The sequence below is a fragment of the Felis catus genome, chromosome A2 (genome assembly GCF_018350175.1).
Source record: "Felis catus isolate Fca126 chromosome A2, F.catus_Fca126_mat1.0, whole genome shotgun sequence".
Classification (NCBI taxonomy): Eukaryota; Metazoa; Chordata; class Mammalia; order Carnivora; family Felidae; genus Felis; species Felis catus.
The window spans coordinates 33,711,374-33,735,908 of NC_058369.1; the positions used below are offsets into that span (position 1 = coordinate 33,711,374).

The window sequence follows — 24,535 nt, forward strand, 5'->3', positions numbered from 1 at the left end:
AATTATAATTCTCCTTTCTTTGCTTCTTTCCTTGTAAGAGGATCAATTATTCTTCCCTGCCTGTGGTTAAGTGATTCGCACTGTCTCCCTGTCCTGTAGTCAGGCTTGGCACTATGATTTGTTTTGGTCTGTGGAAGGTATGTGGAAACCAGAGTGTTCTCTCTAGTTCTGGAAAGAGCCCTAAGAGGTGTAGCAGCTTACTCTCAGTTTCTACCTTTTCCCTGGAGAATGGTATGTCTCAGACACGGTCTGTTGCTTCTGATTGGGCCTTGGAATCAGAGAACACCTGGAACAAAAGCCACTGGCTCAAGGCAGCCATGGCCAGCCTATAGCTGACCTGCAGTGTGAATGGGAAGAACAAGTTTGTTGATGCCCCTAAGATTTGAGGGTTTTTTGGTCATGCATCAAAGCTAACTGATAAAATCTGGCTTAATTTCTTGTTCCTCCTTTTATTAGATAATATTTATTTTTACACATCATTAAAAAAAAATCTGTATCAGATCCTAAAGTTTATTTCCTGTCTCTCCAGCTATTCTCTTATTGGCTCACATGCATACAGTAGTATCATGGTTGTGGTCAAATGCCAGCTGTGGAGAGTGTTCACAATTAAATAATAGGACCCAACCCACGTAGCACAACTGAGGATAAAGAAACCAGAAAACTGCGGGCGCTGTCTCGTGGCAGTTGATTACACTCATTTATCTAATGCCCTAAACTCCATACAGGTTACTCTTCTGAAAGCATGGCTTCTCTTTGATGGTACAAAGTAGGTTGTTTATGGTTCTTGCCACCTGGGTTTTAAAGCTGTTTTCTGTTAGAAGTAAATAAGCGTTCATTGGAGATATATTTATAACGTGGCTGTCCAAAGCTTTTATTTCCTGGGATGTGGAGATGGTATGTGCATTTTCATCTGACTTTTGACTTAACTAACAAATGAAATGAATGGGATATGTTTTTGTATTTTATTCCCTTTGCATATGATTGATATTTTCCCCCTTATTAATCAGCTCTCAGAACATCGTTCTAAGAAGTATTTGTAAATCACTAGTTCATAAACGGAAAGAGCATTCAGTGAGCTCTGAGCCAAAAGACCTGGATTCTCCTCTAATTCTGCCACCCGCCCTAGTACCTGCCTTCCCTTCCTCCGTTCCTTCGCTTTGCCTCATTCACTCGTGTGATCGTTAGTGAGCCCTCTGTGCTGCCAAGCCCTGGGGTGCAGTGGGGAGTAAGCCAGACCCCTCTCCCTTCGTGCCCTTAGCAAGCCGCTGCTCTTTTGTTTTTGGCTCCTCAGCCCCTTCTTCTTTCTTCTGACCGTGCTGTGAACTGGTCAGCGCCACACTGCTGCTCAGCCTCCTTGTCATTTTATGTTCGTGGGGCATCTTCACTTATGCTTTTAGTCCCACTGCATCATTCCGCTGAGGCTGGGGTGGGGGGGGAGCGGTCCTGAGAGAGGAAGATAGGTGAGTGGGGGAGGCGGTCAGGGGGCAAGTGAGCCACCCATGTGGCCCAACCCCTATCCAGACCTATTTTTATTTTTTTTATGATTCAAGTTGTAATTCTGCATTAATGCCCAAAGAATGTAGCTATACAGATGATTTGGATATTTGGTGAGATTATTGCTCCTGGCTGGTCTTTTACATTTTATTTATTGTATTTTTATTCCTTAGAGTTTGGGAGACCATTAATTAGAACATCTTTATTACCGAAAAACGGATTGCTTCAGAAATGGGGAGAACCTGGGTAAATAAGCGTGTGCCTCCGTGAACAAGGACATTTGGTAGAATAATAAGAAAAATCATCTACTTTCTCTTGTAGGACTTCTTGAGGGGTTGGTTACTCCTTTTTCCTCCCCCTCTCTTACGCTTGCTGAGGAAAGTGCTAAGCGTGCTGGCTGGACGGGCTGAATGTAATCCTAGGTGAGAAAGCCGAGTGACTCTACGTGCAAACGCCCGCTCTCGCTCGCACACAAAGATCTGAAGAACAACCTGGTTATGTTTTGTAAGGGATTCCCGTTGCTTGAGATTCCAACTGAAAACATCTGTTTCCTGACCCTGTGCCAGAGTTCTAACATCTTGACAGGAATTCTGGTTGTGAAATTTCTCAAGCACCTCCCTCAGCTATATACATACTCTCTGGCTGTTTTCTTAGAAGGCTTAAGTCAACACAACCTAACATATTGGAAACGACACTGAAGAACTGAAAATGAACTTCTTCGTTTGCTTCTTACACAGCGGAAGAAAATCTCAGGTTTTGTTAACAAGTATCACACTCGTTGCTGAGTGACTGTTGTAGGAATTTTGGGGTGATCCACAGTTCATTAAAGAAGCCAATGAAAATAAATGCATCAGTATGTATGTGTGTGTGTGTGCGCGTGCATATGTGTGTGTCTTTATATAAAGATAGATTTTTTTTAACTTTATTACACAAAATGCAAACTTTTAAAAGTATTTCCAACTTTATTTTTTAAGAATCCCAACTGACAAAAATAGTTCATCATTTTAGGTAGGGCACAACTTCTATCTACTTGGGACCTCACAGTTATATTCTGCTCAGTCATACATGCATTGGTTATCTTCAATACCATAATTACCCCATGTAAGTACTGTGTGCAGAGCCCTGGAAGCAGGATTAAATTTTTTTTTTTTCAACGTTTATTTATTTTTGGGACAGAGAGAGACAGAGCATGAACGGGGGAGGGGTAGAGAGAGAAGGGGACACAGACTCGGAAACAGGCTCCAGGCTCTGAGCCGTCAGCCCAGAGCCTGACGCGGGGCTCGAACTCACGGACCACAAGATCGTGACCTGGCTGAAGTCGGACGCTTAACCGACTCCGCCACCCAGGCGCCCCAGTAGTTCATCATTTTAGGTAGGGCACAACTTCTATCTACTTGGGACCTCACAGTTATATTCTGCTCAGTCATACATGCATTGGTTATCTTCGATACCATAATTACGTGTGCAGAGCCCTGGAAGCAGGATTAAATCTTAATGCAAGTGTTGAACATTTGCTAGGAGTTAGTGTTGAATGGTGTGTTAGAATCAGTTACTTGTGGCGTAAAAGCCGGTGTGATTTTGTGATTTTTTTTTCATTTTCAATGATTTGGTAAATTAAACTTGATACCTAAAAGATTATCTCTTTGCATTTTGATAGACCTGAATATTTTTTTAAATGTAATTTATTGTCAAGTTGGCTAACATACAGTGTATACAGTGTGCTCTTGGCTTTGGGGGTAGATTCCCATGATTCATTGCTTATATACCACATCCAGTGCTCATCCCAACAGGTGCCCTCCTCACTGCCCATCACCCATCCCCCCCCACCCCATCAACCCTCTGTTCTCTGTATTTAAGAGTCTCTTATTGGGGCGTCTGGGTGGCTCAGTTGGTTGAGCATCTGACTTCGGCTCAGGTCATGATCTCACAATTCATGGGTGCGAGCCCCGCGTCCGGCTCTGTGCTGACAGCTCAGAGCCGGGAGCCTGCTTCCGATTCTATGTCTCCCTCTCTCTCTGCCCCTCCCCCATTCACACTCTGTCTCTCTCTCCTTCAAAAATAAATAAACATTAAAAAAAAAAATAGAGTCTCTTATGGTTTGCTTCCCTCCTTCTGTGTTTGTAACTATTTTTCCCCCTTCCCTTCCCCCCATGGTCTTCTGTGAAGTTTCTCAAGTTCCACATATGAGTGAAAACTTACAGTATCTGTCTTTCTCTCTGACTGCCTTATTTCACTTAGCATAATACCCTCCACTTCCATCCACGTTGCTGTAAATGGCAGGATTTCATTCCTTCTCATTGCCAAGCAGTATTCCATTGTATATATAAACCACATCTTTATCCATTCATCAGTTGATGGACATTTGGGCTCTTTCCATAACTTGACTATTGTTGAAAGCAGTGGTATAAACATTGGGGTATGTGTGCCCCTAAGAGGCAGAGGGCATCTCAAGCAGGTTCTGCACTCTCAGCAAGGGAGCCTGACATGACAAACCCACGAACCATGAGATGATGACTTGGGGCGAAAGCAAGAGTTGGATGCTTAGCCGACTGAGCCACCCACACGCCCCTATGCAGTATTTGTCTTTTTTGTTACTGGCTTATTTTACTGGTTATAATGTGCCCAGGGTTCATCCATTCTGTAGTATTTGTTAGAATTTCCTTCTTTTTAAGGCTCATATTCCATTGTGTGTATGTGTACACACATACCATATTTTGTTTATTTATTGATGGACAGGTGGACACTTAGGTTGCTTCCACCTTTGGGTTGTGGTGGAACCACATAGGCTGCTTTGAACATAAATGTTCAAATACCTCTCTGAGACCTTGCTTTCAGTCCTTTTGGGTGTGTACCCAGAAATGGAATTGCTGGATCATATGAAATTCTATTTTGCCCTATTGTTTTCCAAATGGCTCTGTCATTGTATATTCCCACCAACAGTGTGCAAAGGGCTCAGTTTCTCCATATCCTTGCCCATACTTGTTCCTTTCTTTTCTTTTTTTTTTTCTTTTCTTTGATGGTAGTTTCCTAATGGGTGCGAGATGATATTTCACTGTGGTTTTGATTTGCATTTCTGTAATGATTAGTACTGTTGAACATCTTTTCACACGATTTTGGGCTGTTTGTAAAACTTTTCAAGAGAAATGTCTACTGAAATCTTTGCCCATTTAGAAATTAGGTTTTTGTTGTTGTTGAGCTGTAGGAGTTTTTTAACTCCTCAATCTTAACCTTATATTCTGAATCTTAATCTCTTATCAAATACCTGATATACAGATCTTTTTTTGTCATTCTGTAGGTTGCCTTTTAATCTAGTGATTGTGTACTCTGATGTACAAAAGTTTTAAATTTTGGTGTAGTCCCATTTGTCTAGTTTTACTTTTGTTGCCTGTGCTTTTAGTGTCCTATCCCAGAAAGCACTGCCAAATACACTGTCACGAAAGTTCTCCCCTATGTTTTCTTTAACGAGTTTTATAGTTTTATGTCTTGCATTTGGATGTTTGATCCATTTTGAGTTAATTTTTTATATGGTGTAATGTAAGGGTCCAACTTTATTCTTTTGCATGTGTGTATCTAGTTTCCTTAGCACTATGTTTTAAAGATACTTTTTTTTAATGTTTGCTTTTGAGAGAGAGAGAGAGAGAGAGAGAGAGCGCGCGTGGGCAGGGGATGGCGGAGAGAGGGAGACACAAAATCCGAAGCAGGCTCCAGGCTCTGAGCTCTCAGCACAGAGCCCCATACAGGGCTCAGACTCACCAAGTGTGAGATCATGACCTGAGCTGAAGTCGGACGCTTAACCGACTGAGCCACCCAGGTGCCCCAGCACTATTTGTTGAAGAGAATACCCTCCCACTGTCCTGGCACCCTTGTCAGAGACCATTTGATTATGTATATGCTAGGGGTCATTTCTTGGCTCTCTGTTCCATTGATTTGTATGTCTTGATGCCACTGCCACGTCGTTTTGCTTACTGTGGCTTTGTACTATGAAATCATGAAATATGAAACTTTAACTTCCTTCTTTTTTAAAGACAATGACTTTTGGCTCCTTGGAATCTCTTGACAATTCATATGAATTTTAGGATGAATTTTATTGATGCTACAGATGTCATTGGGATTTTTCTTAGTAGCACCTTTTGATAAGCAAAAGTTTTAAAATTTGATGTAATCTGATTTTTCAGTTTTGAGAAATTTTATGATTATTGCTTCTTATGTTCTAAGAAATCTCCTCTTACTTCCAGGTCGCCAAGATATTCTGGTCTGTTTTCTTTTAAAAGTTTTATAGGTTTAGCTTTTATTTTTAAGTCAGTGGTTCATCCTGCATTAATTTGTGTATATGGTTATGAGGTTGGGGGTCACGTTTCATTTTTATGCATATAGATATCTAGCTGTTCCAGAATTATTTATTGAAAATACTGTTTTTGAACTGTTTTCTTTTGTTGGGTCTGTGCTTAAGCCTGTTGTCCTGATGATTATCCTGATAACTGTGTCTTTATAGTACTTCTTGAAATCAAATTGTGTTGGTCTCCTAGGATTTGGTGTGATTTTTCAATATTATTTTAGCTATTCTTGGTCTTTGGCATTGTCAGGTAACTTTTAGAATCAGCTTGTGTGTTGTTGTTGTTGTTGTTGTTGTTCTTGTTTTTTAAAGAAAACCTGCTGGGATTATATTTGGGATTTCATTGAAATTATAGATTATTTGGCAGATGATAGATATTTTAGCAATATTGAGTCCCCTAGTCCATTGACAATGTATTCTGTATTTTTTAATTTTTCTTTAATTTCTCATTAAAATATTTGGTCACTTAAATACATAGGTCCTACGAGTCTTCTGTTAACTTTTTTCCCCAGTTGAATTTTAATCCACCTTTAAACACATTTTTTTTTTAACATTTGTTTTTCACTAATTTGCTGCTAGCATTTAGGGATTTTGTTGCTTTATTTTCTTTCTTCTTCTTCTTTTTTTTTTTTTTTTTGTATATTGATTCCTTAAGATTCTTCAGAATTTTCAGCATGCCTAATCATGTCATTTTGATAGTGACAGCTTCCTTCCAAATTTTCTGCTTTTTTTCTTTTTCTTGCCAGTTATACTGACTAGAACCTCCAGTGTAGTGTTGAACAGAAGTGAGAACAGACATCTTTGCTGTGTTCATAATCTTAAGAGGAAAGCATTCAGTCTTTCACCACAAAGAACGGTGTTTGTGTGTGTGTGTGTGTGTGTATGTATACATATATATATATACACGTATGTATATATACATATATATACATATATATGTATATATATGTATGTATACGTGTATATATACATATGTGTGTGTGTGTGTGTGTGTGTATATATATATATATATATATATATATATATATATATATATGTATAGGAGGATTCTGTAGAAAGCAGAGAAAGAACACATAATCACTACCTTCAGTGCCAAAATTCACTAAGGATATGCTGTGCCTAGCACATGGAGTTAATGATTGGTGATATCCTCAAAGCTCCTGGCTGAGTTCTAAAAGATTTACTTAAGAATCAAACTGCTCACATGCATCTCCTTTTCTTTATTAGATTTTGATGCCCTTTTGTCCACTTTGTGCTTTTTTGGAAAGATGTTTTAGGACTTATAGGATCTCTTATAAACCTCAGGAATAATTCACTTAAGATTTTTCCTAATTTTAGGTTAATTTCCTTTATTAGGTAGATGTTCTATTCTCTATATACAGTGCACATAAGTGGATAATGGCTGTTCAGTTGAAAAATCAATGTGTGTTTACTGTTAGAATTCAAATGCTAGCTAGCACTAGACCAGCTTTAAATGGCTGTCACTTTTTTTAATTTAAAAATTTGGAACAATAGTTACTTTGAAGCACAAGGTTTCTTCAGCTTGATTTGTCCTTTGTTACCCTTGGGGTGAATGGTAAAAGGCACAGCCTATTTAAGAGGAGAATGGCTTTGTTAGCAATGCAACACTGAAGTGGAAAACCCTAAATCAATCACAAAAATTTGGACGTTGTCACACAGCCAAAAGGAGAATCTCTTTGGGTCACTTGGAGGGTCCCTTGAAAATCGGAATGGGCCAGTTCTTGGACCCATTGTGATATCCATAGCAGGCCTACCAATCCCATGCTGTATGAATCTTTCTAATTTGAGATCTTAGCAGAAAGTTTAATTTTTTTGTTTGTTTTATTGCTAGAGAATTTGGGATTATTTCTGCCAAGGTACAATAGCTTTCACAGCTTTTAAAACATACTTTTTTATTCTTATGATTCCTAGATCATTCATAATAGTAGTGTATTCATTGTAGCTTATAATCAAGTCTTATTTTTAAGAAAGTGTTAATGCTGATACGACTTTTCCACGGAAAAATAGAATTTTGGTGGTAAATAATACCTTAGATATCATTATCTTTGTATCACCTTGGTTTGTTATAAATCACTTCATTACTTTTTAAGGACCATAAGATGAGGGACACTTGTTTTAAGATCACAAGGCTCAAAGCATTGATTGGCTTCAGTGATGATTCTAGTCCACTACTTAATCAGAGGTGAAGCGTGTTCGTCACGTAATTTTGTACATTCTTTATTTCATTAGTAATGGCCAACACTTCTTACCCTGCTCACCACACCTATATTTGATTTTGTCTACTTCACCTGGAATCCTCACATGCGCTCTTGTATAGAATTATTACTGTGTTTATTACTGAGTGGAGTCCATGTCGAATTTTAGCAGGTTTCTCTCTCTCTGCATCTGCCTCTTTGATGGGAGCTGAGTTTACTGCGCTCGCTTATTAGTGCCCTGGGTCGTAACAACCTTATTCAAACAAAACATCTTAAATGGAGGCATTAAAAAGGTCACAACAGTGAGGCATTTTGTAACTTTCAGAGCAATAAAATGAGTATGTTGTGTTTTGGAATATAAGACCTCTGAGTGCAGCTATTCATTTTCTACATCTATAAAACGTTTCGGAATAACAGCTTACATCTGTTTGGGGTTTAAAATTCCACGTTTTGAAGAAACATCACTGTTATGTAACTCCAAACCAGATTCGGGGAGGGAGTGAGCTCTTTGACAGGCCCGTGTTCTCGGGCAGCCTGGAGAAGTGTTTGTTTTAGCCGTGGAGCACTGTTTGCTGGCGGCCCTCCTTCCGCATGCATGCAGCACATTTTCATTGTTGTTTGTTCCTCTCGTAAACGACCGAAAGCATTCGATAGGATCTTGACTTGAAGAATATTTGAAAAATTTTTACATGTCAGGAGTTGATCTTACAAGGGATATTTCACTACCAGAAACCAGAAGTAAATTTAATTATTTAAGCGTTTACAGCACATTTAATCACCTTAGGCTGTCAGTTAATCTTGTTTTAGAGAGTAAATTGGGGTTTACTGTCGGCTCACTTTTTAAGGTAAATACCCAGTGGAATAGTTTGGCCATTCCAACGGTATGACTTTTACATTACTTCTTTAAATTTGAAGGAACAATTTAATGAATAACTTAATAGAGGAAAATGGGCAAAATGTACATCAGCAGGATTCAAAATCTATTATTATTTTTTTAAGTACCAAAAAAGTGCCGGGAACATACAATGAAGTTTTTACAGGTTATTTTAATCAAGAAGTAAAGAATGCTACCGTGGACCATTACAATAAGTTGTAAGGCCTTTTTTTCTTCTTATTAATGTGGAATATTTACATTCTTATTAAAATGTGAAATATTTACATTAGGGAGGGGAGAGTACAAAGAAGAAAATTAAAGTCATTATCATCCTAGTACCTGTTACAGCCCTCTTGCGTGTTTTATTACACACTGTAAATTTTTTTGAAATTTAGAAAAGCTTTTAGAAAACTAATATGTAGTCAGTTTGGGTGGGGGGCTTGATAGTTAATTGAAAATACAGCACTTTAGTTTCAGAATGGACGTTTTGTCAGGTGCTTTCAAATTTTGGTGACAACAAAAACTAAACTAAATGTCACCCCTGTTGTGGAATTTTGACATCCAGGGTGGGGTGCTGCTTACTCTGAAGACAGCCAGCTTCTCTGAGATTCTGCTCTGTCAGCCTAAACTAGACTGTTGCCTTTTTTTTTTTTTTTTTTTCTTACTGCCATTTCCTGCTTGAGCAGAAGATAGATCTTTTTTTCTGTGTCCACTCTGAAACTCAGGGCCATCATTTACTCCAGCAGAGTAAAGGCAAATGATACTAGACTTGTAATTTGTGATTAAATGGAAATACTTCAGAAGTAATTTAATGCCCTCGATTCGTGTGAAGGTAACTGTCCGTTAATGCCTTCAGAATCGTGGTCTCTACCACACACACCCTTCACGGACTCACACACCCATATGCATATTGACACTGTCCAAAGTCCACGTTTTACTCTCTCCTTTCAAGTGAGTACAGAAAACAGTACTGGGGCCATGCCTTTTTGGCCAGTGATGGGATGTCATCAAGACTAGTGGGTGGTGTTCACTGGAATTGAGGTATTTTTGTCTTAGGAAATAGGGAGGTGTGGTTCTGTTTTCCAATTTTAGAAAATGTCATTGAAAGCAAACAGGTTGTGCTGTGGGTGAATTTATGTGCAGTAAATGCACTGAGAGGTGTTTCAGGCAGAGTAGCAGACGGGGCTGTGGAGTCAGATTGTCTTGGCTTCTTAGGGTGTCTTCAGTCAAGTTATACAGCATCCCCGAACGTCCTCTTCACCTGTAACATGGGGAGAGTAATAATACCTACCCGTCTCACAGGGTTGTTGTGATGTGTGAAATAAAGCTTAGGAAGTGCTTATTAGCACAGTGCCTGATACACGAGAAGTGCTTGGTCATTCTAGCGCGTATTGCTGTCCACATGACTGCAAACACTCACTGTGAGTGAGCTGGTTGTCTTCAGTGTCACGCTTGGCTACTGCAGATGACTCCTCTCCCTGCCTTCCGCGGGGACTGGCCGGCCCTCAGGCCCAGTTGTGCTCTTGGGCCCCTGCACTGCTGACATGCTGTGCTTTCCCACCGCCACACTGGCCTGTTCCTCCTTCCCTGTTTCTCCACTTCCTCCTGTAAGTGGCTCTGTGGCCTCCTCTCTGGTTTCCTGCCTGCTCTTTCCCTCCGCCTGCCTCCCCTCTCTACCCCTTTGTACTCTCCTGCTCCTCCTCCCCTTCCCTCTCCCTCTCTTCCTTTCTTCTCCTCTCCCTCTGGGCCTCTCCTTCTCTCCCTTTTCACCTCTCTTCTCCTCTTCCCTTCTTTTCTTCCCTTCCCTTCCTTTTCTCTCCCATCCTGCTCTGCACCACCCCCCCGTCTCCTCCTCCCCCAGTCTTGCTCCCTCTCCCTGTCTGTTTTTTTAAGTTTTTAAATGTTTTTATTTAATTTTGACAGAGTGAGAGAGGTGGTGGGGGGGAGGGGTAGAGAGAGAGGGAATCTGAAGCAGGCTCCCAGCTGTCAGCCTAGAGCCCAGCGTGGGGCTTGAACTCATGAACTGTGAGATTGTGACCTGATCGGACACTCAACTGACTCAGCCACCCAGGCGCACCTCCCTGTTTCTATTTTAAACCCCAACATTTGGCCCGCTAAGGAGTAGACAGCTCTGGTTCTACAGAAAAATGTCAAGTCTTTAAAGTCCTTATTGCTTGTGATAGGAAATATTTGTTTTGTCAGTTCAGTAGCCAGATCTCTGTACTGTGTTTCTCTTTCTGTTTCAAAAGGGTTTCACACCATCATTTTATGTCCCTTGGGTTCAAAAAGTTAGTAGAACTCTACAGGCAGTTACAGCTTAACTCTTTTTCTGAAAACTGTATATACTGCACCTATAAATTTAATGTTAGTTTTGTTATACACATAAAGTTAAAATGAACTAAGGCTTATAAATAATAATTATAGGTTCATATAGTAGGGCTAGGCAAACTCTGATCTTTGCCGCCTAATTTATTTGATTTTTTTTTTTTCTCTTCAGATTCCTTTCTCATTGGTCCAGTTTCCCTTGTGGGAGTCCTTAAAAGTAAGTTTTCCAATCTTCGTATAAAATTTCTGCCTGATTCACACACATGCCCACCATTTTCAGTGTGGAATAGTAGAATAGAATATTGACTGGCAGTTTAAAAACTCAAAATTGTTGATAGTTGAAAATACTTTTTGTGTGTGATTTATATGCCAGTTCAGCCTTTTAAACTTGTTCTCTCTGTGATACTGGAAAATCAGCACAGCAGGCATGACTGAAATGCATGGATGTTAAGAAAAAACTTGGCTTTACTTCCTTCTCTACTGCAACCCTTTTTCTACCTGGTGGGATTCTGTTTCATTCCGTGTGTGCGTGCATGTGTGTAGAGGCCAAGGAACAACAAGGTGGGTAAATGGACAGAAATAAAGGTCCCGAGTATTTGCAGGCCGGGAGCAGCAGAGGCTTGGATTCTGACAGTCCGTTCCATCTCTGCCGTTCACCCCAGCCAGCTGGGGACCCCAAGGGAGAACAGAGTGTGGTGAGTTGTGAGTCAGCCTCAGGGAAGGTCACTCATGTGTTTAAAGACAAATAGGTGAATTTTTAAAAGCCTGTGTTTAAAACAGGCAAAAATGTTAATGAGGTTTTTTTTCCCCCATCTTCTGGGGCGATGATTTTGAAAATTGTGTGTCATGATATGGATTGTGTGGCTATTTGACAGCATTTTAAGGACTCTAATGTGAAAGGAAATATTAGAGAACATCTCATGGTAAGCGTAAGTCTTATTTCGTACAACCTCAGTGTTGCTTGCACACGCACACACACCTCTCTCTCTCGGGTTGCGACGGAAAATGTGCATAATGGTCAAAAGAATTTGAAAGCCCTTGTTCAACTGAAAATGGCTTATAGCAGACCAAACTGTAAAATGGCAAACTCTCTAGGTGGGCATTTGATAATACAAAGGGTAAAATCATTACTCTCATAACTGTATGGAATTAGTAATCAAAGCATGCTCATACAAAATGTGTTTTGAAAAGTAAAAAATAGATATATTTGAACTCTGAGGTTGTATGCTAAGGATAATAAGATGAGGTAAAACATGACTCGTAAAAAAGACAATCTGGAATATTAAATATTGAGAAATATTTCTTAGGAGTGATCTGCTTTTAAATAGCACAGCTTAGTTTATATCTATGTACTTTGTATAATCGTTTCTTGGGTCTTTTGTTGTCATTTTTGTTTTTACCGTTTTCTGCGTGGTGCGTGCTGAGAATGGGTTCTTGGGCAGTGTTTCTGGGCATGACGTAACAGCTGTCCAGTGAGAAGGCCACATTCCATGAGCATAAGAGCTCTCCTCTTCTGTTTCTGACGGAAGAGCAGTGGAGCCGACAGCTGTCCAGGAAACAAGACTCACTTTATTAGCGCCTCAATAACCAGCATTCACACAGCACACTCACACCCGTACAGCCCTATCTTTGCATAGGAATGTTTTGAGGCCCAAAGAGGGGAAAAAGCATGAGGTTTATCTCTTTTCAGTATTAAGGACATTTGTAGTATTCTAGCTAGTTAAGAAATGTCTAGAATTTTTCGGAGTAATCATAGACAATAAAGTTACACCTTAACAGTTGTCTTTGAGCAAATGTTAAAATGCTGTCTTTTTCTTTTTTCTTTTAAAGTTTGGTTTATTGAGTAATTTTGATACCGGAAAATTCACCCTTTGTGAATGTACATTTTTATGCATTTTGACAAATGGCTTGTGACTACCACCGTAACCCAAATTCAGAATATTTGTAGTTTTCCCTTTTCCAGAATATTTTATAAATACAGTCGTACTATGTATCCTTTGTGCCTTGTCTCATTTCACTGAATATGCTTTTGAGGCACGTTCATATTTTTGCCTGTAGCAGAAGTTACTTCCTTTGCATCACTGAGTAGTATCCCGTTGTATGGAGGTCTGCAGTAGGGTTTGTTTACCTGTGCACTGGGTGATACACATTTCAGTTTCCAGGTTTGTGATTATGAGTAAAGCTGCTATGAATTTGCATGCAGGTACTTGTATGGGGACATACGTTTTTGTTTCTCTTGGGTAGGTCCCTAGGAGTGAGGTCATAGGGAAAATACAAGTTTAATTTGGTAAGACACTGTCCGAGGTGGAGGTTGCCCCATTTTGCAGCAGTGTGTAATGAGAGTCCCGGTTGCTCTGCACCTGTGTCACTTCTTGTTAAATCATTAGATTAAAAACATGGTTTTTAGCTATTCTCATAGTATGTTGCTATCTCCTTGTGGTTTTAATTTGCAGTTCTCTCATGGTTAGACAATATAGAATATCTTTTTCCATAACAATATTATTTTGTTTCAATGTCCAAATGTGAACTCACAGTGCTTCGTAGGAGACCGTTTTGGCCACTTCTTTTATTTTTGTAAATAAAATTTTTACAATTTTGTGAATAAATTTAAAATTTTTCAATTTTGTAAATAAATTTTATTTTGTAAAAGCAAATCCATTCACATTTGCTTTTGTACCCATAGAGAGATTAAAATACGTGCAAGAACTTTTCTATTATGTTTATGTGAGAATACTAAGGAAAATTCTTCCCCACAAGGACTTGAGCAGATCTCGTATGTGTTGTGCTGCAAGGGCGGGGCAGTGGGGGAGCGGTCTGGAAACAGAGAGTGGCCACTGTCATCTGAAGCCTCTTCTGCCTGCAGTTAAAGGTACCACCTTTTTGTCGAATCACTTCCTCCTGCTGCCTCCATTTCTCTTGAGCATACTGCTCGTCTCCTGACCCATTGGTCTCAAACCCTGGGTTATAATTTCATGGTCTCTTTCTCTGTCTGTAGCACATCACTCAGCAAGTCTGGGTGGACTCTGACTTTGTGGACCCTGTGGCCTCCTTCTTATCAGATTCTTATTAACTTAAAAGACGCAGTCGTGACACTTTCTCTTCTCTCTTATCCATTCTACACATTGAATTTATGTGATCTTCATTCAACATCTCTTTGAAGTTCTCAGCGGTTTGTAACTTTCTGAAACTCTAAAACCTAAAGTTGTTGGCACTCATGGATGTCCGCTCTGTGTCTTCACGGTTTTTTCCAGCTCCCTTCTCCCTGTACTTCGTTGTTCAAAATCTTTTCCCTCCAGCCAGAATAGACTCCTTCCTGCTTCTGTTTTTTAGCTGCTTTCTGAAATATGCTTCCACACCTCCAGACACTGTGCATCTTCCAAGACCAGTTGAGTTTTGTTGTTTTTTCCCCTCCTTGAAGTCTTCCAATCCAGGCCTTGAAGATTTATCCAAACTTATCTCACGTTTGTGTGCATTCCTTACTGGTATTTAATCACACACTGTCCTTTGTTTAAAACAACTGAGAACTGAGCTTTAGAGTACTGGAGCAAGGCCTCAGTCCCTTGCGTTTACAAATGGGTGACAGATGGTGTGAGGGTACATGTATTGTCTGTGCACTCCGAGCTGGACGTTGGCCCATTTCACAGCAATGCAAAGATGAATAAGAGGGTTAATGCCTTTGAGGAGCTTGGGGTCGATCGGAGAAGCACAACACCCCCACGTAACGTTCAGCTGATGTGTCTGTAATTGTACACTCTGCAAGGAGATGTGGGGGCCAGTCCTCCTGACTCCCCCAGGGATGTCACTACGCTGCCTCATTTCTTCTGTTTTCCCTTTCTCGTTGTACATAAAGTAAAATTTTTACAATTTTGTAAATAAATAAATTTTGTTTATGTTTGCAAGAAAGAAGACTGACACCGTAAAGAAGAGGAAGAGTAAAAGGGATAGATTTTCATGTCCAGAATTCCTAAGAAGAAAATTTTCCTTTAAGATTTATGTTGTGTTTGGAACTTTCTGGCAACCCAACCAGAAGTGAAACATGATAGATGATGTGGTTGTTATTACCTGACAAAGACCCATCCCTTATTATTTCACCTTGTCCCTTGGCTTTGACTGCTGTCCTTACAGCTCTGTCATGGACCACCTCCTCTCATGTACAGCCTCTTGTGACCAGATTCCTAGTTGACGTCCTCACTCAAGATGTCTCAGGCGAACCAGTTCATATATTTGGGGGCTCCTGTATCTGGCGCATAGACATTTATAATTGGTAGCTCTTCCTGATGGATAGACCCTGTGATTATTATATAATGCCCTTCTTCATCTCTTGTTACAGCCTTTAATTTAAAGTCTAGTTTGTCTGATATAAGTATGGCTACTCCAGCTTTCTTTTGACTTCCAGTGGCATGATAAATAGTTCTCCATCCCCTCACTCTCAATCTGAAGGTGTCCTCAGGTCTAAAATGAGTCTCTTGTAGACAGCAAATAGATGGGTCTTGTTTTTTTTTTTTTTTTATCTATTCTGATACCCTATGTCTTTTGGTTGGCGCATTTAGTCCATTCACATTCAGTGTTATTATAGAAAGATACGGGTTTAGAGTCATTGTGATGTCTGTATGTTTTATGCTTGTAGTGATGTCTCTGGGACTTTGTCTCACAGGGTCCCCCTTAGGATCTCTTGCAGGGCTGGTTTAGTGGTGACGAATTCCTTCAGTTTTTGTTTGTTTGGGAAGACCTTTATCTCTCCTTCTATTCTAAATGACAGACTTGCTGGATAGAGGATTCTCGGCTGCATATTTTTTCTATTCATCACACTGAAGATCTCCTGCCATTCCTTTCTGGCCTGCCAAGTTTCAGTAGAGAGATCGGTCACGAGTCTTATAGGCCTCCCTTTATATGTTAGAGCACGTTTATCTCTAGCTGCTTTCAGAATTTTCTCTTTATCCTTGTATTTTGCCAGTTTCACTATGATATGTCGTGCAGAAGATTGATTCAAGTTACATCTGAAGGGAGTTCTCTGTGCCTCTTGGACTTCACTGCCTTTTTCCTTCCCCAGATCTGGGAAGTTCTCAGCTATTATTTCTTCAAGTACACCTTCAGCACCTTTCCCTCTCTCTTCCTCCTCTGGAGTACCAATTATGCATATATTATTTCTCTTTAGTGCATCACTTAGTTCTCTAATTTTCCCCTCCTGGGTTTTTTTTTATCTCTCTTTTTCTCAGCTTCTTCTTTTTCCGTAATTTTATCTTCTAGTTCACCTATTCTCTCCTCTGCCTCTTCAATCCGAGCCGTGGTTGTCTCCATTTTATTTTGCAACTTGTTGATAGCATTTTTTAGCTCCTCCTGGCTGTTCCTTAGTCCCTTGATCTCTGTAGCAAGAGATTCTCTGCTGTCCTTTATACTGTTTTCAAGCCCAGCGATGAATTTTATGACTATTATTCTGAATTCACTTTCTGTTATATTTAAATCATTTTTGATCAGTTCGTTAGCTGCTGTTATTTCCTGGACGTTTTTCTGAGGGGAATTCTTCCGTTTCGTCATTTTGGCTAGTTGCTGGAGTGGCGCGGGACTGCGGGGCACTTCCCCTGTGCTGTCTTGAATAACTAACGTTGGTGGGCGGGGTGCAGTCAGACCTGATGTCTGCCCCCAGCCCACCGCCGGGGCCGCAGTCAGACTGGTGTGTGCCTTCTTTTCCCCTCTCCTAGGGGCGGGATTCACTGTGGGGTGGTGTGGCCCGTCTGGGCTACTTGCACACTGCCAGGCTTATGGTGCTGGGGATCTGGCGTATTAGCCAGGGTGGATCGGCAAGGTGCACGGGGGCGGGAAGGGCAGGCTCAGCTTGCTTTTCCTTCGGAGATCTGCTTCGGGAGGGGCCCTGCAGCACAGGGAGGGAGTCAGACACGCCGGAGGAATGGATCCGCAGAAACACAGCTTTGGGTGTTTGCGCGGTGCAAGCAAGTTCCCTGGCAGGAACCGGTTCCCTTTGGGATTTTGGCTGGGGGATGGGCGAGGGAGATGGCGCTGGCGAGCGCCTTTGTTCCCCGCCAAGCTGAGCTCTGTCGTCCGGGGCTCAACAACTCTCCCTCCCAGCCCTCCCATTCTCTGAGCAGAGCTGTTAGCTTATAACCTTGCAGATGTCAAGTCCCGCTTGCTGTCGGAACACACTCCGTCCCGCCCCTCGGCTTTTGCCAGCCAGACTCGGGGGGCTCTGCTTGGCTGGCGGGCCGCCCCTCTGCCCCGGCTCCCTCCCGCCAGTCTGTGGAGCGCGCACCACCTCTCTGCCCTTCCTACCCTCTTCCGTGGGCCTCTCCTCTGCGCTTGGCTCCGGAGACTCCGTTCTGTTAGTCTTCTGGCGGTTTTCTGGGTTATTTAGGCAGGTGTAGGTGGATTCTAAGTGATGAGCAGGATGCGCGGTGAGCCCATCGTCCTCCTACCCTGCCATCTTCCCAGGATCCTCTCAGGTGAACCAGTTCAGAACAGAACTTTTGGCTTTCATTCTGCTTGTCTCTAGCCAGTCTTCCTGTGTTGACCCCCTCTCAGTAAATGGTACAAGTATCTGCTGCTAGCTAAAGTAGAAAGCTGGGAGTTACTCCATAGTTCTCCGTTCCTCCCATCCCGATAACCCAGCCCGTCATCAAGTCCACTGCTCTCATTGAGGCCTCGGACTCGCCTTTTGTCTCATTTGGCACTTTGGCTCCTCAGAAGGTCCCCCTGATTCCATTCTTGCTTCTCTAAAATGTGTTCTTTTCACAGCAGCCAGGGTGATCTTTTAAAGAAATCAAGTCATACCACTGTCCCTTAAACCCATCGGTGGCATCTCTTTGAAAGAAGAATAAGATGTAGAGTTTAAGCTATGGCTGACACTGTTCCTGTGTCCTCTGGCCCCCTCCTGTGTCACCCACCTCCTGCCACCCACCCACTAACCACACTGCAGCCACAGTGTCTCCACTTACTGCTGGCCTTCCTTCGGTTCTTTGTGGGCTGCTCAACTGGGGTGTTGCTTAACCCAGGACCCTTACATTTGTTGTGCCCTCTGCCATAAACGCTCTTCTAACATCGTCACTGAGCACTACTCAGTAGTAGTGAGCCTGCTGCATGTCAGGAACTTCTCGGCTTGGGGACAGCATGGTAAAGAGGACAGATGACAGTCCCTTTTCCTCACTGAGCTTCCATTCCAGATCTTTCCCTAGGCTTTTCTCCTGGCCAGCTCCTTCTCCTTCCCCAGGCCTTAGGCCATATGTCACCAGAGAGAGGACTTCCCTTTCCACCCCTCTTCGGAGGAAGACCTTCTCATCTTCCCTCCTCAGGAACCATAGCCCCTGTTTATTCCCTTCCTAGCACTTTAATAAAATTTGTTCAGTTAGGACCTTGTATCACCTGAATACTTAAAAAACATATCTGTTGTGTGTTGAGCAGATACTATGTGCCAGGCACTGGGCTAAGTAAGCACTACACGTTCATTAGCATCTGATTCACATCACCTACAACCTGGGGTGGGAGGCCTTGTCGTCTGCATTAAGACAAGGAAAGGGGCTGAGAGAGGTTGTCTTCATCTGTAATCCAAGTCTCAGTTTCCTGTCCAGCACCCTTTTACTGTGTTAACATTGTTAATGATAGTAACTGTAGTAACAGCATAATACCCAACATTTCTCTAAGTTACAATGCACCAGGAGCCATGATAACCACTTTCCACGGATTATCTCCTATTCAAATTGCATTGATTCCTTAACTTGATAGTATAGAGATTAAAAACACTGGCTGGCATATTTCTTAGATAGACTCTCCCAAGCATCTGTGGTTCTCCTGTCCTTGGGCAGGGATTCAACAGTGTTCGCTTCAGGAGTCAGCCCTGTGACCGGCCAAGGGTGAGCACAGGTAGTTTATGGTAATGAGAAAAGCCAGACCACATTTTTCTGTGTGTTTGTGTTTAATTTCTTGTAGTTCTTCGCTTATTGGAGGAAGGAATTTTGTCTTCTGATTGTTTATATATATGTTTATGTTGTTAATAGTTCTTTTACACAGCAGGTGTCTGTAACGATTTACTAATTGAAGTTTGGCATTCTTTCTTTTTCAAATTCAGTGCAGAGTTGGATAATATATATTAACTGTTTCATTTATAATGAGTTTCTTTTAGAAGTATGTCCACCACTATAGCATACGGGTTTACTCTTAGTGAGCTTTAGGTCAACAATAAGCATATTTTGGAAGGATATGATAAAATTCCCTGTAAGAATGTCACATTTTTTGTATTAACTGAATATTTAACAGAAGTAGCAGTGTAGTTTAGAGGATTGTTAAGAATGTGGTCTGGTCTAAACAGGCTTCTGGCCACAAGGTGTTACAAAGTTGCAAAGCACTAACTGGAAGAAATGCAAGCTTTAAGTTCAGATGCAACTGTTGAAGTAAAATGAAAATAATTTTGGTTATGTAAGACTGTGACACCATGCTGATGATTTTGTAAGCTGAAATCTTAGCTTTGTATTAGAAGTCAGGACAGGGGATTATTCTTTGAGTTATAGTACAATGTATAAAGTCGTCACTTAGATTTTTGATGTATACTTCAAGTGTTTTTAGAAGTTAGTACTTTAGAAAAACCTGGTTTTATTCAAGTGGAAGAGTAAATAACTTGTTTATTCTTGATTCTTATTTTGATAACACTTAAAATGTCTTTCACCATATTCCAACCCATGACAAAATTCTACACCTTTTAACTATCTGAGTAATGCTTTAGGGGAGCCTGGGTGGCTCATTCATTAAGCGTGCAACTTTGGCTGAGGTCATGATCTCCCAGTTCGTGAGTTCGAGCCCCATGTCAGGTTCTGTGCTGACAGCTCAGAGCCTGGAGCCTGCTTCAGATTCTGTGTTTCCCTCTCTCTGTGCCCCTACCCCACTCGGGCTCTGTCTCTGTCTCTGTCTCTCTCTCTCTCTCAAAAATAAACATTTAAAAAATTAAAAAAAATAATAGTAGTTTAGAAGATGCTCAGTGCTCATTGTCCTCATGTACACACTTTCATTTCTAGTGTTGTAATGGACATGTTTGGTCAAAACATGATTGCTAATAAAGGCATGCTAAAGATTGAGAAGGGCAGGATAACAGATCTTGCTCTGTTTTATCTGTGTGTGTGTGTGTGTGTGATTTTTGCTACAAGCTTAGGGTAAGCTTGTACCCTAAATTAAATATATCAGTGTGGAAGAAAACACCTGAAAATAAGACCAAAGTATTTGTTGTATGTCCAGACCACCAGTTGAGTCAGAATGTAAGCAGCTGATAAGGATTTTAGCAAAATCGCAGAATGAAGCAGGCATCTTTGAACAATTCAAAAACTACAAGAACATCTGAATTCTTAATTTGCATCCTGGAAGATAAGAGACACTTTGTGCAAAAAAAAAAAAAAAAAAAAAAAAAAATCTTAGTGCCCTTTCATTCAATTTATAAAAGTAATAGGTGACATTTTCTTGTTTCTAGGGCCACTCAGGTAGAGGGAGAGAGAGAGATCCCGTAATATGGGAGTTAGGAAAATAAAAACTTCCTCCTACTTTCAGGTGGGATTCCGTTTGTAAGCAAAATGTTTTGTAAGTTGTTGTTTTGTGTGGTTTGGGCAAGGCAGTGAGTGAAAAAGAGATGTCCAGGAACACTAAGTAGGGTGGAGGACTGGCCTCTTTAGCAGGGGCCCTGAGACGGCAGCTGGCAAGGGCGTGGCTTCTGGAGCTCTGGCTTCCTCCCCCAGCCCTCCTGTGACCTGGGCACCCAGCTGCCCATCCATGGTAGCTGCAGCGAGAGGCCACAGTGATGACGACACCACGCAGTTCCGTTCCTGAAGGTCAGATTTAAGCCTGCCTCATCAGTGCGACATCTTAGAGGGTAGGGGGTTAGGGTCCTTGGTCAAAAACGGTAAAAACCACGGCAGGATTCTTCCTTTGTCTTCTTTCTTTTTTACATTGATCTCCTCCCTGGGCAAGTTAGTGACTGTAAGGAGATAAAGAGAATCAGTCCCTTAGAAGATGACTGTGTTGAGTCACGTTGCCTTTTTTGCTGAGACAGAGTGTGAAAAAAGAGGCGAGTTGACCATGCTTTAGTTTCATCAGATTATCAAACATAGTACTTTAAAAATGCCTAGGGTCATGCATCCGGCTTCTGTTCAGGTCCTGATCTTGCAGTTTTGCGAGCCCGAGCCCCACATGGAGCTTTGTGCTGACAGCTTGGAGCCTGGAGCCTGCTTCAGATTCTGTGTCTCCCTCTCTCTCTCTACCTGCCCTCTCTCCCTGCTCATGATCTGTCTCTGTCTCTCATGAATAAACACTAAAAAAAAATTTTTTTTTAAATGCCTATAATGATTCCAGTTTCTTGGGAGTTTATATACCTTGCCAGTAGTTGACTTCAGAGGACCCATGTCTAGGTTCACATGAAGCCTCCTTTGAAAAATGAGAAAAAAGGAGGGAGCTTTGTTTTTGTTTTTTAAATTTGCTCTCTGGTTATTTGCGAGCATTTTTGGTGCTTGTTTAGTCTGTCTGGCTTCAGTACGCACTGGGATGGCGTTGCTGCTGCTCCGGTGTCTCTCTCGGCGGCCGTGCCCCGTTGATCAGAGCCCTGCGTCCAGCTGACCCTAAACAGAACCTTTGACCCACATAACAGCTCGCCGGAAAGCCTTGTCCACCTCCGTCACTTGGGAGTCCTGGAGGTGGAAACTGTTTGCCGTTCCCGGTCTATGTGGTTCTCTGCTGGGCCAAGAATGAAAACTTGGGATTGTGATGTTTGGCCAGTTCTTGTCTTCCCCTGCTCTTTACACAGAGGTGAAGTTATCAAACACTAGGTTGTCGCTCTTCATCTAGGGAGCAGGCATTTGCCAGCCTTCTGTAAGGAACAGGGCAGGGCCTGTGGGGAAGGCAGTGAGGTCTCTCTCCTAGAGAGTTAGGGGTGAGATGAGACTGCTCATGAAGGTCAGTGAAAACAGTGACTCCTTACTGTGTATATTTTTCTGGTGCTGTTGAGGAAGGAGGCTTGCCAGTATGTTTGTTTCCAGCTACATGGGGCTTAGCAGGGCAGTCCCTCCGTTCTTTCATTTCACCGATAAAAATCTTTCAAAAATATTGTTCCTTAAATATAGTAAGCCAGGTGTGCGTTTGCAGGCAGAATTATTAAAAATAATCATACCTGTTTTTGTTGACTCCCAGTCAATATCATGAGCATGAGTTACCGTAATTTGTTTTATTTTAACTGTTACTCAGTGATATGTCTAGATATTGTTAACAGAACAGGACCCCTTTTCCCTACCCAAAACTGACAAGACATCCAGAGCCAGAAAACTCCGAGAGCACCCAATCAGAAGAAATGCCTCTCTAGTAAAACTTAGCCACATTTACCCCAAATTAATACTTTTTAACTATAAAACCTCAATATTACTAAGCAACTCAGCATTTGAGCCCATCTTGATTTTGCTCAAGAATAATAAATGAGTTATTTATTACCTTTAATTACCACCACAGTCATTCATTAAAGACTTTGTTACAAATTCTTTGTATCTTCACCACCTTAACTTGTCTAGAAGTCAAGTATCTCAGTATCCCAACGAACCAAATACAGTTTCACCAAAAACGAGTTTACATACCAGCCCACACAAAGTTGGTGCTTTGACACATCTGTGAATGGTTTCCATGCAGCCGCCATTATAGCTATAATTAGCCTGTGTATTATAAATGATTCCTAATCTTCCGTTAGGTACATCCACCTTCAGTTAGGAAAACTATTGTAGCCATTTGATGATGTTGCCAGAGCCATAGTGTGGCAGAAGTGAGAGCTTGACTGTGGTCTCAATTGTATTTAGTAATGTTTTCGGTTTAAAACTTTGCTTTGGAGATCTCTTTTGAAGACATGTTGGTATATGACTACTTACAGAGAGATGATTCATTTAATTGGATAATAACAGGGTGCCTGGGTGGCTCAGTCGGTCGAGCATCCGACTTCGGCTCAGGTCATGATCTCCCAGTTTGTGGGTTTGAGCCCCGCATCAGGCTCTGTGCTGACAGCTCAGAGCCTGGAGCCTGCTTCAGATTCTGTGTCTCCTTCTCTCTCTCTGCCCCTCCCCCGCTCATGCTCTGTCTCTCAAAAATAAATAAATGTTAAAAAATTTTTCATTGGATAATAACATTTTGAGCAGCTGTTGCTTTGTTTTTTAAAGTGTATGTTCCACAGTGGCCCTATCAGCTACAGTCTGGAGAGCGTTAGCGCATCTCTGCTGTCTCCACAACATTCTGGTGGTGGACTCACAACACTAAGGCCTGCACAGAGGATTGTCTTTTGTTTCGTCTAAATAGATTGTCACCTGAGGTTATTAATGTGGACTCAAGGAGATGATCCTGTACGTGTGCCTATCCTTGTACCCCCAAAAGCATTGGCAAAGTTTCATAAGCCTGCAGTACTGGAAGCTGCGTAACTACTTTTGAGTATGACAGCTGAGGTCCCAAACTGGGAGTTTTCCTGCACTAAAGCCAGAACACTTTTTTTCGATTTGTTACTCATTTATAGGACAATAGTGTACATTCGGGTGGGTCTTTTGAAGTGAAAAACAAAGCCTTCTCTTCATGCTTCATACTATTATGCTCTAATAGAAAACACCTGACCCAGGCCTGCCCTCCTAGCCATTTAATAGCACTGAACTTGGTGTTTGCTTTCTATCCTTTGAATGCTCAGGCTAGTAGCTGTTACTCTGGGGTTAGTGGCGGGGGGGGGGGGGGGGGGGGGGGGAGAAGCTTGGGAAAGCCAAATTACGTCATGCCGCTCTTCCTCTCGTAGGCCTTGAGCCATGAGTGAAGAATTGCTTGGGAAAGTAAGACGACCTACTTGTTTTCTTGTGCTACCAATAGGTATTCAGGATTCCTCGTGATATCCTAATGGATGATAGAAATAATGTTAATTTTAAAAAAGCTCATGTTAGGGGCGCCTGGGTGGCTCAGTCGGTTAAGCCTCTGACTTCAGCTCAGGTCATGATTTCACAGTTAGTGAGTTCGAGCCCTGCATCAGGCTCTGTGGTGACAGCTCAGAGCCTGGATCCTGCTTCGGATTCTGTCTCCCTCTCTCTCTGCTCCTCCCCTGCTCGTGCTCGCTCTCTCTCTCTCTCTCTCTCTCTCTCTCCTTCAAAAATAAAAAAATAAAAAATAAAAAAGCTCATGTTAAAAATTGCATATCTTTATAAACAGTATGAATGATGAAATTCGAAGTCTGTATGTGAGTAGTATTGTACCTACTTTAATCTCCTGTATTTCGTTGTACTATAGTCATTTAAGATGTCAACATTAGGGGAA

At 41.6% G+C, this 24,535-nt stretch overlaps 1 protein-coding gene across 11 annotated transcripts in view; it reads left to right on the forward strand.

Moving 5' to 3' along the window:
* Positions 1 to 24,535, forward strand: part of SLC25A26 (solute carrier family 25 member 26) — a 138,287-nt gene that overhangs the window by 92,933 nt on the left and 20,819 nt on the right. For 10 of the 11 annotated variants that reach the window (XM_045051838.1, XM_045051840.1, XM_045051837.1 and 7 more), the window contains one exon: positions 11,415 to 11,459. The exons of the other annotated variant lie outside the window; for it this stretch is intronic. In XM_045051838.1, coding sequence (XP_044907773.1) covers positions 11,415 to 11,459 — 45 coding nt within the window. The remainder of the gene's footprint in view (positions 1 to 11,414; positions 11,460 to 24,535) is intronic. 11 annotated transcript variants of the gene reach the window in all.